General features: G+C 45.4%; 1 protein-coding gene across 1 annotated transcript; it reads right to left on the bottom strand.

Moving 5' to 3' along the window:
- Positions 1-303: 303 nt before the first annotated feature.
- LOC101822933 (cytochrome P450 4B1) lies at positions 304-15,768 on the bottom strand. Its single transcript, XM_005072087.4, is given in 13 exon segments — positions 304-1,003; positions 1,327-1,409; positions 1,506-1,570; positions 2,718-2,851; positions 4,083-4,273; positions 5,032-5,088; positions 5,090-5,139; positions 5,277-5,428; positions 5,651-5,775; positions 8,955-9,082; positions 10,242-10,286; positions 10,471-10,612; positions 15,546-15,768. Coding segments are annotated over 13 exon segments (1,530 nt in total). The 5' UTR covers positions 15,726-15,768; the 3' UTR covers positions 304-825.
- Between the last annotated feature and the right edge of the window lie 418 nt (positions 15,769-16,186).

Below are 16,186 nucleotides of genomic sequence, written 5' to 3'. Positions count from 1 at the left end.
CAATAGGGAAGCAAGAAAGGTGGGACTAGGAGTCTAGGAGGATTCTGGGAAATGTAGTGAAGGGGGTTGTCGAGATGTGATCCCTGGAGGAGAGGATACAAGTCTGGCATTCTCAGAAAGATAAGTCCTTATAAAAATATATATATTGGTGATTATGGGTCAATAATTAAGTCAGAGCTAGACAATGAGAAACAATAGTAAATGGCCAACAGCTTCATAATTAATATAGCATCCTGTGTGTTATTTGGGGGCTGCAACTGCAGCAGGGTCCAGGCAGTTGGCAGGGAAGACTACATGTTACAGTTTTCTTTAAGATTTAATCTTTATTTTTTACAGATTTAGTCTAAACAAGTTTTCTTTATGTTCATTATATTCCAAATACACACAAAGGTAGCTAAAGAAATGCATGTCAATGAATGGCCACCTTCTATCAAGTCATCCCTCTTTCATATCCCTCTTTCACAAATCTCAAGACAACATTTGCATTGTCTTCAGTGATGTTTTTCAAGGTTTGAAATGTATGGTTCTGGTTTTTATTTGATTGTTTTAGAAGACATACAGCTATGAGAAATAAATGATTTTTCTCAAGACAGCCAGATGTTCAACTAATTTTATAGAGTGAAGGAATGAACTCCAGAGTCCAGGCATTGAGTCATTAGACACACATGTTCACAAGGGACTGGCTTTCATGACACTGTCAGTGCCAATTTCACATCTGTAAGCCCCACAAAGCAGGGACCCATGATGACTCCACATTCAATATAGGAGGGCAGTGTCCCAGGAAAAGCCACAGCCTGTGCTGTCTATGCCACACTCTCTGAAAATCTATTTCCTAGAGCCTAGTGGCTTCAGGTGGAGGTGGATGCCATTTTTGGAGCGCAGGACCAGCTGGGGAAGCTTGATGGGCAGCTTTGAGGGATCTAGGGAGAATTCAAAGCGCAGCAAACAAAGGGCTGTGACCACCTTCATCTCGTTCATGGCAAACTGCTGCCCAATGCAGTTCCTGTAGGAAGCAGCACAAAGAGGCATCATGCTGTTTTTAGAGGCCCACAAAAAAACTATTTATGAATGCATAAGATATGATTGATTTGTTGACCTTGGCTTAAAAGGCAAAACTTAGGAACATGGTAAAGGACCGCATTGGGAATTCACCATTGCAAGTTCTCGCTTGCTGTCTCTCACAGAAGGGAACACCTACCCCACTCATTTCCCAGGAAAAGGTAAAATAGCAAAAGACCCCCATTGTCACAGAACAACACTCCATAATGATGCCTCCCCAATGGTGGCCTTCACTTGAGGACCTGAGAGTGTTGTCTTTCTCCCTACCTGGGCCCCGCAGAGAAAGGCATGAAGGCAAAGGGGTGGCGTCCAGTCACATTCTCAGGAGAAAAGCGCAGTGGGTCAAAGACCTAAGAGACAGGGCTTTCTTAAATACTCACCAAACCCTGGCATGGGTAACCCCACAGCCCACACCCATCTGCCCTCTATGCCCAGAGATGCAGTACCTCTGGGTCAGGCCACACAGCACTGTTCCTGTGGAGGGCGTAGATGTGCATAGAGATCAGGCTGCCTGTAAGCAGAAAGGAGACCTGATGACAAGGTGTCCTGAGGCAGCCAGACCCACCTCCATGTGAGGCCTGAATTCCCTGATGTCCCCCTGTCTGGGCCACTAGCCTCTGCCTGTGCACTGCCAGTGACACTGAGCTCCTGGTCACATTCAAAGTAGTTTAATCATCATAATCAATATCTCCAGTAGCCAGGTACTAAGATTAATACCTAACCAAGACATCTGTGGAATGAAAACAAAGAACACTGGGCCCACCCCACCACAAAGTGGGATAGGCAGGGGCTGTTTATTATAGCATTTTGACCCTCAATTAGCTAACATCAAGAAGTTATTATGCTATTAATAATTAGAGACACCCTTCATTTGATGCTTCCTACATGTCAGACTCAGATCTGAACATTTTACAAAGCCACAACACAGAGTTGGGCATGTTGGACATGCATTGCATCATAGTCTATGTGAATAATCTCCCAAAGTCATCCAGAGTGCAATCACATAAGGTGTGTATAAAAACCCTGAATGTCTTTGTCTCTTTTTAATTCTGACTATGAAAAATATATTCTTTCCTTCCCTCTATTTTCCTGTTTGTTTTATTTTATCCATATCATTAAAATTTGCTTGTTAAGTAGCATCATAGTAGAATGATTTGATATAGTTTTAAACAGAAGAAAAAGTGCTCATTTTCAGATTACAAGAAGCCCTCTCCTGAGAACAATGCACCAACTGTACCCAGTGATTAGCCATGTCTGGATCCTACTGCACTAGTGGTCAAAAAGACAAGCCAACTTTCATAATCACTGCCTCAAAGGAATAACTCATGTTGGATTCTTTTGGGAGACAAAAAAAAATAATCCTTGCTACTTCAATCCACAGAAAAATGAATCCACATAATCACCCTGAAACCTAGGGGGGAAATGAACTTTATACACTCATATTTATATTTATACCCTCAGTCATATTTTACAGAAGAAGAGGTAGATGTTTCAGGCAGAGACAAGTTTACTCTGTGAGGCTGGTGCTCAGGCCCAGGGCTCAGAACACAAATCCTAAACTCTCTCCATCTGATGTAAAGATTGCCCGGTGGCACAGGCAATATCAGAGAGCAATCGAGGGGACTTTCATTCCACCCTCAGTGTTTCCCCCAACCCACCTGCAGGTAGAGAGCGGCCATCCACAAAGGTGACTGGCTTGTTGAGCTGGCGGAACACCTGGGGCACAGGCGGGTAGAGGCGGAAGCACTCCTTAATACACATAGTCAAGTAGGTCATCTTGGCCAGATCATCCCTGCCAGGAACACAGCACACGTGGGAACTGGGAACAGTGGGATCTCAGGGCACTATTCCCAACTCCACCATGGTATCATTTTACTTTCTGTCATCACCACACTTCCAACAGAGGAGTCAAGAGGGTTTCAAGTGCCTAAGCATAATATAACACTGAGTGGCCATACAAACCTAGGAATCTATGTGCATGATTATCTAGCTAGAGAGAATAGCTCTCTTCACCTGAGTTTTAACCTTCTTTATAAAGTCAATTCAAGCCCCACCCCTCCTCACCCCTCTACCCTCAACATCCTTGCCACTTGGTGTTACTCCATCCTACACCCTTCCCTGAATTTCAATTATGTGAGTCTGACTTTCTGACAACTCCCCAAGAGCAGCAAATTGTCACCTCTGCTCTTCACACTTGCAATGCACTCCAGACAGCCCCATGCACATCGCTGGACCCTTTGGAATATTTCCAGCATCCAGCAAGTAAGCATTAGTTATGGAGACTCGTCCTTCAAATCTCTAACACTGGAATTATAGATCAGTCTCCCTCAGGAGAACAGGACTCTAGACAAGACAGGTAATTTCCTCGATCCCTGCTGTGTGCCCTGCCCATGATGGGGGAAGATCAGGAACTAGGTGGGACAAAGTGACTGTCAGGCTACAAAGGCCTAAGAGGAGGAAGCAACAAAGGAGACCTGGGTGGAACTCTCAGGGACCACTCTGAAACAGTAGCTGGTGTGGTCACATTCAGGACTTCAGACTTGAGCAGAGGAACTAGGAAGGACACACAGAAGTTTTTAAGTATTGACATTTAGGATCTGTCTCCTCCACCATATGAGAGATGCAGAGTCTAGGACCTATTGTGCTGCCATCCAAAGGCAAGTGGCAAGTGGCAAGAGACTGGCCTTTTCCCATCTGTCCTCTCACTGCCATCTCCCACTTTCCCCTCCATCCCAGCCCTCTCTGCTCCATCCAGAGGCCCAGTAGGGATTCATGTTCTATTGTTAGGAAATTCAGCCTCTGTTGACAACTTTATGTGACACTGAAAAGCATCCATTTGGGGAGACTGGTGGGAGGGCTACATCTATAGTTAACCCCCAAGAAAGCTACACAACCAAAAGAAAGGCAACTTCACCTCATTTCCAGAACAGGTGTGGGTTGTCCTTGGCAGGCACTGGCAGGATAGTCACAACCCCTCCATGGGCTGAGCAACAAGGGTCAAGCTCACTCTCAGATTCACTTACCACTGGAAGGAGTCCTGGTCTCCGAGGATCTCACGGACCTCCTCCCTACATCGCTGCTGGTGCTCAGGATAAAGGGCCATGCAGTAGAGAAACCAAGAGATACCACTAGTGGTAGTATCATGGCCTTCAAACATGAATGTGTCCACTTCAGCCCTGAGATCTGCATCCGACAACTTGATCCCACTTTCATCCTGAGAAAAGGCACAGTGGGACAGCTAAATGTCTTTGAGCTTAGGCTAAGAAGAATGTCCAAGAGGAGCTGTCAGATGCAGATCTGAGGAAACATATGGACACTTGTTGGTAAACTTGGAGTCTTCCTCCAACTTCCTCTATTCCTTCCAATCCCAGCCTATATGCTTCCCATTCATGAGACCCTCCCTAAACCCTCTGGATACATAACTTGTAACTTTACTCAGCCCCAATAATGACACCGCTTCTAGCTGGCAAAGAAATACATCTTTATCACCACCTACCTACTCCCTCCCCCAACCCAGCCGCTATACTATACATAGATGTCTGGCCATGCCAGATCTTTCTTATCTCTGCACTATAACACAGGAATTGATTCAGGATAGGCACTGAGTTTTGTGGAATAGAGAAAGAAAGGGGAGGAGAAGGGGGGGAAGAAAGGAGAGACAGGGGGGGGGACAGGAGTAAAGGAAAGAAAGAAAATGAAATCTAAACTCTAAGGTTCTGTACTGCCAAGATTTTTAAGGATCTTGGAAGTCTAGAAATGTCTCCAAGCTGCTACCAAGTGACCCAGGCTGCCAGCTCCCTAATGTCACAGCCCAACCACACACAAGCTGCATATTTTTACCTTTGTTGATTTGTGCCATGGGCAAAAATCATGGGCAGTAGATTATGTTTGCTGAGCAAGGAGCCTGCTTTAGGAGACTCTAAAGACCTTCCTGAGACCAGCTGTCAGATAGGGTGGTCTGCATGCACTTACCCGAGCACCCAGGAGAATGTCCAGGAAGTCCAGATGCCTCCGCTGCTGGATCTTTTTTTTGCTCCTTCTCATCCTGCAGGGCTGCCTTCCGCTGCCTGATGACCTGATCTGGACCAAGAGTGTAGGTGTCACTGCCTACTTTGGCCCTGGATCAGGATGGGTGCAAAGGATCCCAGAGGAAAAACCAAAGTTTCCTAGTTGGCATGAGGTGGCAGGGGGAGAGGGGGTTTGAAGGAAAGGCCCACCTGTATGGTCATGGGCTGTCTGGCAGGCCCGTAGGAAGCGGCGGCCATGTGGAGTGCGCCAGTAAATGAAGTCATTATGGTACTGGAAGGATTCAATGCGCTGCTGTGTCAGCAATGTGAGCTCACTGACTGCCAGGTAATAGCTGCTGTCTCTATACAGAAGAAGGTAGAGGGAGGGGAAGAGGCCTGAGGCTTTCTTTTAAAAGTCCCACCCAAAATACTTCCTGTTGCTCTTCTTGTCTCCTTAAGCCTCCTCACTAACACCTCATGTATCTTCCACCACAAGTAGGGTCTGGGCAAATCAAGGCAGGACTTCTCCAGCCAGAGATCAGGCACCCTTCCAGCTCCCTTATCTGGGTAGAGGTGTCACTGACCTGTGGCCTAGGCCACTGTCTCCTTTGCCAAAGGTGCACTTCATGAGAGTGTCCAGCGCCATGTGGCCTACGTCACAGAAGATGTCGAAGCTTTTATTTTCACTAGCCTTTTTCTCCCACTTGTCCTGGAATTCAGAGAGAGAGAGAGAGAGAGAGAGGAGGTAATGTGAGAAAGAGCTGGGCTTCCTGGAAGCAGTTAGGCTAACTACAGATCTTCACTTTCCCTCCTCCTCTCTAAATCCATACCCCCAGACTCATCCCCAGCTCTGTAGCAAACAACCTGCTGTGGCCTCCCCTATTCCCCCCACCCCCCACACCACCCACCCCCACACCCCCACACCCAACCCGGCATTCTCCAGAGGATCACACAAATCTCTTCCAAACTTCTCTCACCCAACTCATGGCTTTATTCTAGTCCCCAGCTCTAGCAGGCACTCCCAGGGAACCTGCCAGTGAAGTATGTAGGCCAAAGAAGGTACATGAGCTTCAGGTCTTCACTCTCACACCTCTCCTCCAAATCCAATACACCAGTCTCATCCCCAGAATTGTAGCAGACTCCCTGTTGGTACCTCTCCTCACTCTTGGCCATATTCCCAGGGGACTAAAACACATCCTGGTGGAACACCCTGGTTTCCTCCCTCCTGTGGACCCCTCACTCCTCCCAGGTGTTCTCCATTCCTTAGCTCCCAATACCTAGAAACACATTTTATCCATGGCAACACCTATCAGGATCTGAGAAGAATTCCCTACCAGATAACACACAGGCATCACACCTTTCTGAGAACCAGAGAGGGCAACAGAAACCAAGGAACAAAGCATCCACCCAACAAAGACAAAACCAGATATCAGCACTTGGAATTACAATCTTCCCAAATGCAGATTTCTAGAAGCCAGAGTGAAAACACAATCAATAACATCCACGACAATATGTTTCCACTAGAGCCCAGCAACCCTATCACAGCAAGCCCTGAGAATTGCAACATAGCTGAAGCACAAGATAAAGACCATAAAATAGCATTTTTGAATATGATAGAAGTCCTTAAAGAGGAAATTAATAAATCCCTTAACAAAATCTATGAAAGCATAAGCAAACAGTGGGAAAAATGAACAAAACCATTCAAGACCTGAAAGTAGAAATAGAATGAATAAAGAAAATCCAAACTATGGGAAATCTGGAAATGAAAAATTTAGGAATTCCAACAGTAACCTTAGAGGCAAGAGTTACCAACAGAATACAAGAGATAGAAGAGAGAATCTCAGCCATTTGAGACAAGATAGAAGAAATAAATACCTCAGACAAATAAAATATTTTTAAAACTCCTAGCACAAAACATCCAAGAAATCTGGTACACTATGAAAAGTCTAAACTTAAGAATGATAGGAATAAAAGAAGGAGAAGAATCTCAACTCAAAGGCACAGAAAACATTCTCAAGTCATAGAAGAAAATTTCCCTAACCTTAAAAAGGAGATGCCTATGAAGATACAAGAAGCTTACAGAACACCAAATAGATTGGACCCGAAATGAAATTTCCCTCAGCGCATAATAATCAAAACACTAAACATACAGAAGAAAGAAAAATATTAGAAGCTGCAAGAGGAAAAGGTCAAGTAATATATAAAGGCAGACCTATGAGAATTACACCTGACTTCTCAGTGAAGACTCTAAAAGCCAGAACGATCTGGATAGATGTTTTAAGAACTCTAAAGACCATAGATATCGCCTCTGAATACTATATCCAGCAAAACTTTCAATCACACTAGGTAGAGAAAACAAGACATTGTGTGATAAACCAAATTTAAGCAATGTCTATTTACAAATCTAGGCCCACAGAAGGTACACAAGGAAAACTTCAGTCTCAAGAGGTGTATCACACCTGGAAAAACACAAGGAGTAAATAATCCCAATAATCAAATCTAAAGAGGGAGAACACACACACACACACACACACACACACACACCCCACAAGAAAATAACAGGAATCAACAAACACTGCTCATTGACAACTCCCAACATCCATGTTCTCAATTCTCCAACAAAAAGACACACACACTAGCAGAACAGATGCAAAAACAGAGCCCATCCTTCTGCCCCATACAAGAAACACACCACAACATCGAGGATAGACATTACCTCAGGGTAAAGGGTTGGAAAAATATATCCCAAACAAATGGACATAAGAAACAAACAGGTGAAGCCATTTTAATATTTGAAAAAAATAGACTTCAAAGCGAAACCAACCAGAAGAGACAGAGAAAGGCATTCTATACCCATCAGAGAAAAAATACACTAACAGGACCTTTCAATTCTTAGCATTATGCACCAAACATAAGGGCACTCACGTTTGTAAAAGAAACACTACTACAGCTTAAATCACATATTGACCCTCATATCCTGATAGTAGGAGGCTTCAATACCCCACTCTCACTAACATACAGGTGATCCAGACAAAAACAAAACAGAGAAATGCTGGAGCTAACTGTAGTTATAAAGCAAATGGACCTAACAGACATTTACAGAACATTTTACCCAAAACAAAAGAATGGACCTTTTTCTCAGCACCTCATAGACCATTCTCTAAAATAACACATACTCAGACACAAAGCAATTCTCAACAAATACAAAAAAAATTGAGTAACCCCCCCGCATCCTATCAGACCACCACAGACTAAAGCTGAATATCAACAAAAGAAAGTTTATAAACTCATAGAAACAGAACAACACACTACTGAAAGAACATACCAGAACTTTTGGGAGCAATGAAGGCAGTTTTAAGAGGCAAGTTCATAACACTAACTGCTTACATTAAAAAAATTGGAGAGATTCCATGCTAATAACTTAAAAGCACACATGAAAAGCTCTAGGACAAAATGAAGAAATCCACCAAAAAGTATAGAAGGCAAGAAATAATCAAACTCAGGAATGAAGTGAATAAAATACAAACAAAATATACAAGAAATCAATGAAGCAAAGAGTTGGTTCTTTGAAAAAAATCAAGGTTGACAAATCCTTATCCCAGTGGTTCTCAACTTATCCAAAATAACCAAAAGGCAGAGAGAGAATATCCAAATTAACAAAATTAGAGCTGAAGGGGGCATAACAATAGACACCAAGAAAATACAGAGGATCATGAGAATATACTTTAATTTTTGGCACATTGTAGCAGGCATAACGAGGACAGGGCTTCAGGGACCCTCTCCAAGGGAGAGCACCACTTGCCTTCATCTAAGGCAGATGGGGATGGGTACAGAAGGCTGATCCAACAGCCCACAGTTCCAGGAGCCTGCCACAGGGAGGGTACTTACCAGCATGATACGTGTGGATTCAGCAAATAAGGCCACATAAGGCTTCAGCACATCATAATGGAAGCCAGGTGTGAGCAGCTTGCGGTGCTGGAACCATTTGGGCCCATCGAGAACCAGTAAGCCTTTCCCTGAGAAGAGAAGGAAGATGGAGGCTGTGGAGTCTATGCAATCCCTGCTCTACCCATGATATCTGGGACCAATCTCAGCCTCTGCCACTTCCAAACCTGGAACACCCTGTGGGAAGGTACTACAAAATTAGTATAGACCTCTGGTCCCCACTTGTCAGGGCCTGCCAACATGGAGAAATATCAGATATTAACTAATTCAATAGTCTAGACTGTTACCTTCCTGCCAACCAGCCCTTTCTTAGCTCCCAGAAGGCTTCCAAGGGTAAATATATAAATGAACTTTGGATTAGCATATGGCCTTGGATCAAGAAGACTTAGTGGAAGCTGGAGAGATGGGTCATTGATCTTACAGAACACCTGGGGTCACTTCCCAGAACACGTATGACAGCTCACAACTACATATAATTCCAGTTCTAGGGGATCCAACATAGGTACAAGTGGCATATATCTACACAAACAAACATAGAGATAAATAAAGGTAAAACTAAGAATAAGGCAAGGTGTAGTAGTGTACACCATTAACTCCAGCACTCATTTGGAAGTAAGAGGCAGGCAGATCTGAGTTCAAAGCCAGCCTTGTCTACACAGAGAGCTCTAGGCCAACTAAGGCAACATAGTGAGACCCTGTCTCAAAATCAATTAATTAATCAACTAATTAATTAATTAAAAGAAGCATTTGACCCAGTGGCTCCCTTCAATTTGAACACCAGTCCATATACTGACAGCCAACATTGGCACATCTTCCCTTACTAGCCTCATCTACTAATGAAAATCTGCCTTTCAGCCATTCAGACATCTTACAGCTGCCACAGTCCTATGACTATTACACCTTTTCTCAGACCCTTCTTCCAGAAAACACATCATTATAATATCCTATAGGATCAACTTTAGGGTTGCTTCCTTTAAGAAGTTTATTCTTCAAGCACACATTGCTTTGCCTCTGCTTGGGAGGGAGGGAAGATGAATGTCCAGCAAGGGAAAGTTTCTAACTCCTGCAACAGGCTCCCCTGCTTCCCCACAGAGATGCTAAGCTTAGGGCAGGCACTCAGGAGCCAGGCAGTTCACTGGAGAGATAACCAGCTGAGTGTGATAGGGAAGATTCTGGTCACTTAGCACAAGGAAAGGAAGGGAACTTACAGAAAGATAGATGCTCACTTACCAAGCCACTGGAGGAGGAAGTCATACACATCTGGAGCCTTTGGGTCTGTAGAACAAATGGATGTCAATCAAGGTGAAACAGGCTATTCCAAGATGGGGTATAGCGATGAATGAGGTAAGGACTTGGTTATTCTCATCTCAGATTTTATACACAGGCCTTGATCTTCCCCAACTTGGTCCCTGAGCCCATTAGTCCCAGGAAATCCCACCCTCTCTCCAGAGAACCTCACCCCCACGACTGTATACAGCTTTGGCATAGTCAGGATCATAGATGTTCAAGAACCCAACGAATTGTCCAAGCCAGAGAGGATGGGCATAAGGGAACTGTTGGGACCAGGATACCACCGTGTCCAGGCTCCCTAACTTCTGGATCTGAAACAATAACAGAAGACAAGGACCACTCAGGAAACCAGTGTGGCCAGCAGATGCTGCCCAGACAGACCCTAGGACCCCCATCCCTCCTCCTGTATCTTGTCTCCTGCACACTTCTAATGCCCTCTCCAGTCCCAGAGCCGCTGTTCTAATTCCAGGAACATTTGTTACACGCAAGTCACTCCTTTCAGAGACCCTGGAGATTATCCTACTTCATTTCCAACCATGGCTACACTGTCTCTGCCGTTCTGGCTCCCAGCCACATGTCGTCTCTGGTATAATCTCCCTATAGAGCTATCTTTATGAATCCTGAATTCAACCCAAAATGTTGCCTTAAAAGTGCAAAGTTAGGGAGCAAAGATTATTTAAAAAATCATCTTTACCTATAATTACAGGGACATTTGTGGTGCCCCTCCTCCTTTCTAGCTGGAAATCCCTGGACTTCTCCCTTCTGTTGTGTCTCTCCTCTTTTCTGCCTGCCCTTGACGTCACTAAGGTAACAGCATCTTGTCCTGACTCCATTTTGTATCCACTTAGATAATTTTCAAGGCTCTATCCTCCCAATAGCTGTGTCTGTTTTGGCAAAACATTCAGGATTTCCATGATTTGGACCATGGTCCAGGTGTATTAATGAAAATAATTATTGTTTAAGGAAAATATAATTGTCATGTTATGTCTAAATAACTACTATGCTCAGATGAAACAAATGATGCAAGTTTACTCTGACCCTCATCTAGCACTGATGTCATTGGGCTTTTGTCTTTAAAAATGCTGTACCCCAGGCAGGCTTGGTGGTGCACGCCTTTAATCCCAGCACTGGGGAGACAGAGGCAGGCAGATCTCTGAGTTTAAGGCCAGCCTGGTCTACAAAGCGAGTTCCAGGCCAGGCTCCAAAGCAATACAGAGAAACCCTGTCTCAAAAGTAAAAATGCTTACCCTTGAGCTTCAGCACCAAGAGAGCTCTGCAGCATTAGCCCACTCATGGTTGATGGTCAGAATTAAAGAACTCTGATACTCTTAATTGTCTTAATCTGTGTGGTTGTCTGCATCGTTCTTGAGTGGATTATTTCCCCCAGATGTGGTTTCCTTACATTCTGCTCCCTATAGTTCACAACTCCAGGGAGTCGTGCCTGTGCCCTTCTGCAGCATCCCAACCACAGACACGAGACCTTGGCCTCAGTCACAGATTGTCATGTCCTTCCTGGAGACAGCCTTCTCTTATGCACCCTGAGAGTCCCCAGGAGCCCAGTGAGAGTGAGGGCAGCTCACAGCGTCTGGCCCCACTTTTGCAGCTTCAATCCTTCAAAATGGTTCCTGAGACATTGTGCTTCTAAGAGCCATGCGACCGCTGGCAAACTTCTCTGAGTTACACAACAGATGCCTCAGATTTATCCTCAGATGCCCTAAGCCTGGACACTTCCTATCAAATATAGGACAGCTTGTTTTGTTCCAAAGGAAGGAAGCAGGGGAAAAAAAACAGGATGTGGATACAAGTCACTGCACCCAGCTCTCCAACAACCTGCCTCATCCATTCTTTTGCACCAGTGTTGACCCCGGCATCAGTGAACAATAGGAAGTTCTTGCTCTCCAAGAGTCAGAGTAAGTTAGACTCCAAGAATCAAATGAGAAAGGGGCATTAATGAAGTGTAGTTGAACTGTGACCTCTTCGTAGGTGGGAGCAGTACATTCTAAGGCCAGCAGGACTGTCTCACATGACACAACAGACCAGGGATCATGACTGAGCTTGTCCTGTCCTTTGTGTCAACAAATCTGCCATTCGCTAAGGGACCTAAAGATCAGTTGGCTGGAGTCCAAGAACAAGCTCCCGGTTTCACCAGTCTGCTGCAGCCACAGCTCTCTTAGAGACTGCTTGAGGACAATATTAAGCTGTTTGGGGAGATGGCCCAGTAGGATAAGCACTTGCTTCCCATGCCTGAAGACCTGAATTTGAACCCTAGCCCCTTACTTAAAAGCCAGATACTGTGGCTGACATCTGTAACCTCAGAGTAAGAAAAAAATTATCATGGACTTGACAGTCTTTCCAAAATAGGGAGGACTCCAGGCTTAATAAGAGAACTTGTCTCCAAAAGTGAGATGGAAGGGCCTATAGATATGGCTCAGAAGATATGGTTCTTGAAAAAGACCCAAGTTCTGTTCCCAGCATCCATGTGGGACTGCCCAAAACCTCCTGTAAATCTAGCTCCTGGAAATTTGACACCATTTTCTGGATTGTGTCAGCATCTTCACTCACACGTACACATTCCCACACTATACACACACACACACACTATACACACACACACACACACACACACACACACACACACACACACGCAAGCATGCACTTATGTAAGTTTAATTCTTAAACATCTTTTCAAAGAGGCTGGAGATATGGCTCAGCAGTTAAGAATACTGGCTGTTCTTCCAGACAACCTGGGTTTAGTTCCTAGTACCCACATGGTGGCTCACAACCATCTGTAATTGCAGTTCCAGGGGTTCTGACACCCTCCTCTGGCCTCTATGAGCACCAGGCACACATGTGATACACAGACGTACATACAGACAAAATACCCAGATACATAGAATAAACTGAAGCAAGTTTTTCAAATCTCAAAAAAAATAAATAAGGTGGAGAGCCATAGGAGACATCCAGCATCAGCCTCTGATCTTCACATGCAAGGGGAACATACATCACACACACACACACACACACACACACACACCACTGCACACAGGTTAGATATGTCAGCTCCCCCTAGCTCCTCAAACTTAGACCCACAGGGAATATCTATTATATACAAAGCACCCCCTGTGTTCCTCAGGAAAAGGACGACCCCTGCCTCAAAGGGACACATTCTGAGATCTGAATAGGATGAAAGATAGACGCTACCAATGCCTCCAGACTATAACTGGAAACCAAGAATGGAGAAAGTAACCCTGGTAGAAACTTCTACACCCGAGGCCCTTCACCCACCTACTGCCTTCCTTTCCTTCCCACGCCTGTCCAAACTGCTTCGGAATCGATTTTCAGTTGCTTGGCTTTTTTGTTTGTTGGTTTGTTTGGCTAGATTTTTGTTTGCTTTTTTGATTCACTGTGTTCAGCCTTGATTTGAATCATGAGCCATTATATAATATGTCCTTAAGTGAACACCTTGTCCCCTTTGAATCTCAGCTTCCTCATCTTGGCTCACACTAGGGAAACAAATCCACACCCTGCCCTTCACGTGTCTCAGCTTTAGGTATGAATCCAACCCACAGCAGAGGTGCCAAGCCCTAGAGGAATGCAATGATGCTGAGCCTGTGATGGTTTCTCGGGGGAACATATATAGCGCTCACGAACAGCCACCACTTCAATCCCGGCATGCCCTTCCTGGTGTCAATCCAAAGCCCTCCAGATAGTGGTATTGAAATCAAGAAGCTGAAGCTAGGCTGTGTTCCAGGATCTCTGTACACTTTCAAGTTTGGGTGGAGAATCTGGAAAGAAGTGGACAGCCAGCTCTGGCATGGAGTTGTAAGAGGTATATACTATGGAAGTCCACTGATTGGAGGCCCTCCCCAACTCTGAAGAAGGCAGTAAGGACAAAGTGGGGGGAGCACAGAGGAAAGGGGCCAAAAGCCTTCCCAAGTGCCTCTCATGCCCTGAAGGCACTCCCAGAGTTAGCAGAGACCCACCCAAGTCTTCCTGATCCCTCCTCTCCTTCCCCACCATTCTGTCCTCTGCAGACTCCTCTCACTACAATCTTGCCTTTTATGTTCATTCATTCAGCCATGCCTAGTCTGTGTCAACTTTTTGCTGTACCTTGAGGGCACAGGAATAAATCAGACCAGATCTCCATTCTCCAGAAATCTCAGACTAGTAGGAAAGATGAAAGGTGCTAAAATGAAAAGAATGGAACAGAAGTGAACCCTGGGAAGGTCCACCCTCCTGGGAGCAGGGAAGGCTCTAGTGTCTGTTTTCTCTCACCCAAACCATCCTTTAAAAAAAATGCTGGCCGGGCATTGGTGGCACAGGCCTTTAATCCCAACACACGGGAGACAGAGGCTGGTGGATCTCTGTGAGTTCGAGGTCAGCCTGGTCTACAGAGTGAGTTTCAGGACAACCTCCAAAACAATACAGAGAAACCCTGTCTCGAAAAAAAAATGCTGGATGCTCAGTGGTACGGGGAAGTTCATAGGCTACCCCCAACAGGTTATCTGTAGAGAGCAAGAATAGGATTAGAGATCAAGTTCATTTCCAGTGTCAACTCCAAAAGAGAGGTAATTCCCCCAGATGGAGGAATAAGGAACTAGAAAGCCCTTTCTGCTGCTTTATCCCTGGCATCCATGCCTAGACTCCCAAACATATCTGCCTGTGCTCAAAATACTCGGGAAGACTTTTAATCTCAGGTTCCTAGTTCCAACCTGACATATTAGGATCTCTCACTTGATTCCAAACCCCCTGAAGGTCCAGATCCCCATGACAGGAGGAGTTCCTGAGACTGGTGCTGAGGTAGATCCCTACTGTGCTGCCTTCACAGGAGAACCAACCAGCATCTGAGCCTGAGAAAACGCCATAATTCCTCAGCCACATGAAGCAGACACAGAAGGTACCTCCTGGCTCTGCGGATACCAACCTTTCAGACATGCTGGGAGGTCTCAAGAGGCAGCTCTTATCTCTGCCTTTAATTTCCTCATTGGTACTAGAAATCTTTACACTGCGCAGAGCAGTAAGCTTAAGTAATCTAAATAGGACTGTCTAGTTGTTGGATGGCATTTTGAGGATTTAGTCTCTCCCCTGTGTGATCCATCAACAAGACTCCCAACTTGCACTTTGGGCCTCGAAATAGTGGGAAAGCATCCGGGCCTTCTTAAGCTCCCCCTGCTCACACTGATGGCCTCCCTTACCAGCCTCTAGGGGATTAGCCCTGATTCTCCCATCCCCATCCCCACATACCTCCAGGGCATGACCAAAAAGCCAGTGGGTGGGGGGTCCTGGGAAGCTGTCCATAGCCCTGGCCAGCTTCTGCCTCCGCAACAGCAGGGTGAAGAGCTTGAGGGCGCTTACGATCAGGATCACTACAGATGCCCACAGCCCCAGGCGGGACAGGTTTGGGGAGAGGAGGCTGAGCACCATGGCTAAACTTGCAAGGCCCAGGCTTCCAACTACCTCCAGCTGCCCGTGGCTTGCCTTATAGTCTAGACACAGGCACCCTGCCAAGTCCCAGCCTCTTGACACACCCGACAGCCAACAGCAGCCCAAACTAGGCTGAGTGCCATAGGGTGGAGATAGACGCCTCAAAGCTCATAGGTACCAGAGAGAGCCTGACTGACTTCTATGAAAACACAGCTTAACAGAGACCAGCCCATGAGTACCCCACCTTGGCTTCTTGGAGAAGAGAACAGAGGGCAGTTCTTGGTGTGATTGTTGCAGCTGCCTTTCTATGTACAAGTACTTTGTATGCTTAAGAGACTTCACACACACTATCTCACTTATCTCACTTAGTGCACACAAAGAGGTCATAGGTACTCGTTCTTTGTGTTTGTTTCCCAGATAAGATCATCTGTGCTTCACTGTCCCCTTCATGTGGATTCACA

The sequence above is a fragment of the Mesocricetus auratus genome, unplaced genomic scaffold, assembly GCF_017639785.1.
Source record: "Mesocricetus auratus isolate SY011 unplaced genomic scaffold, BCM_Maur_2.0 Super-Scaffold_100014, whole genome shotgun sequence".
NCBI lineage: Eukaryota > Metazoa > Chordata > Mammalia > Rodentia > Cricetidae > Mesocricetus > Mesocricetus auratus.
Note: the sequence above shows the minus strand (reverse complement) of the source record. Positions and strands in the feature narration are given on the sequence as shown.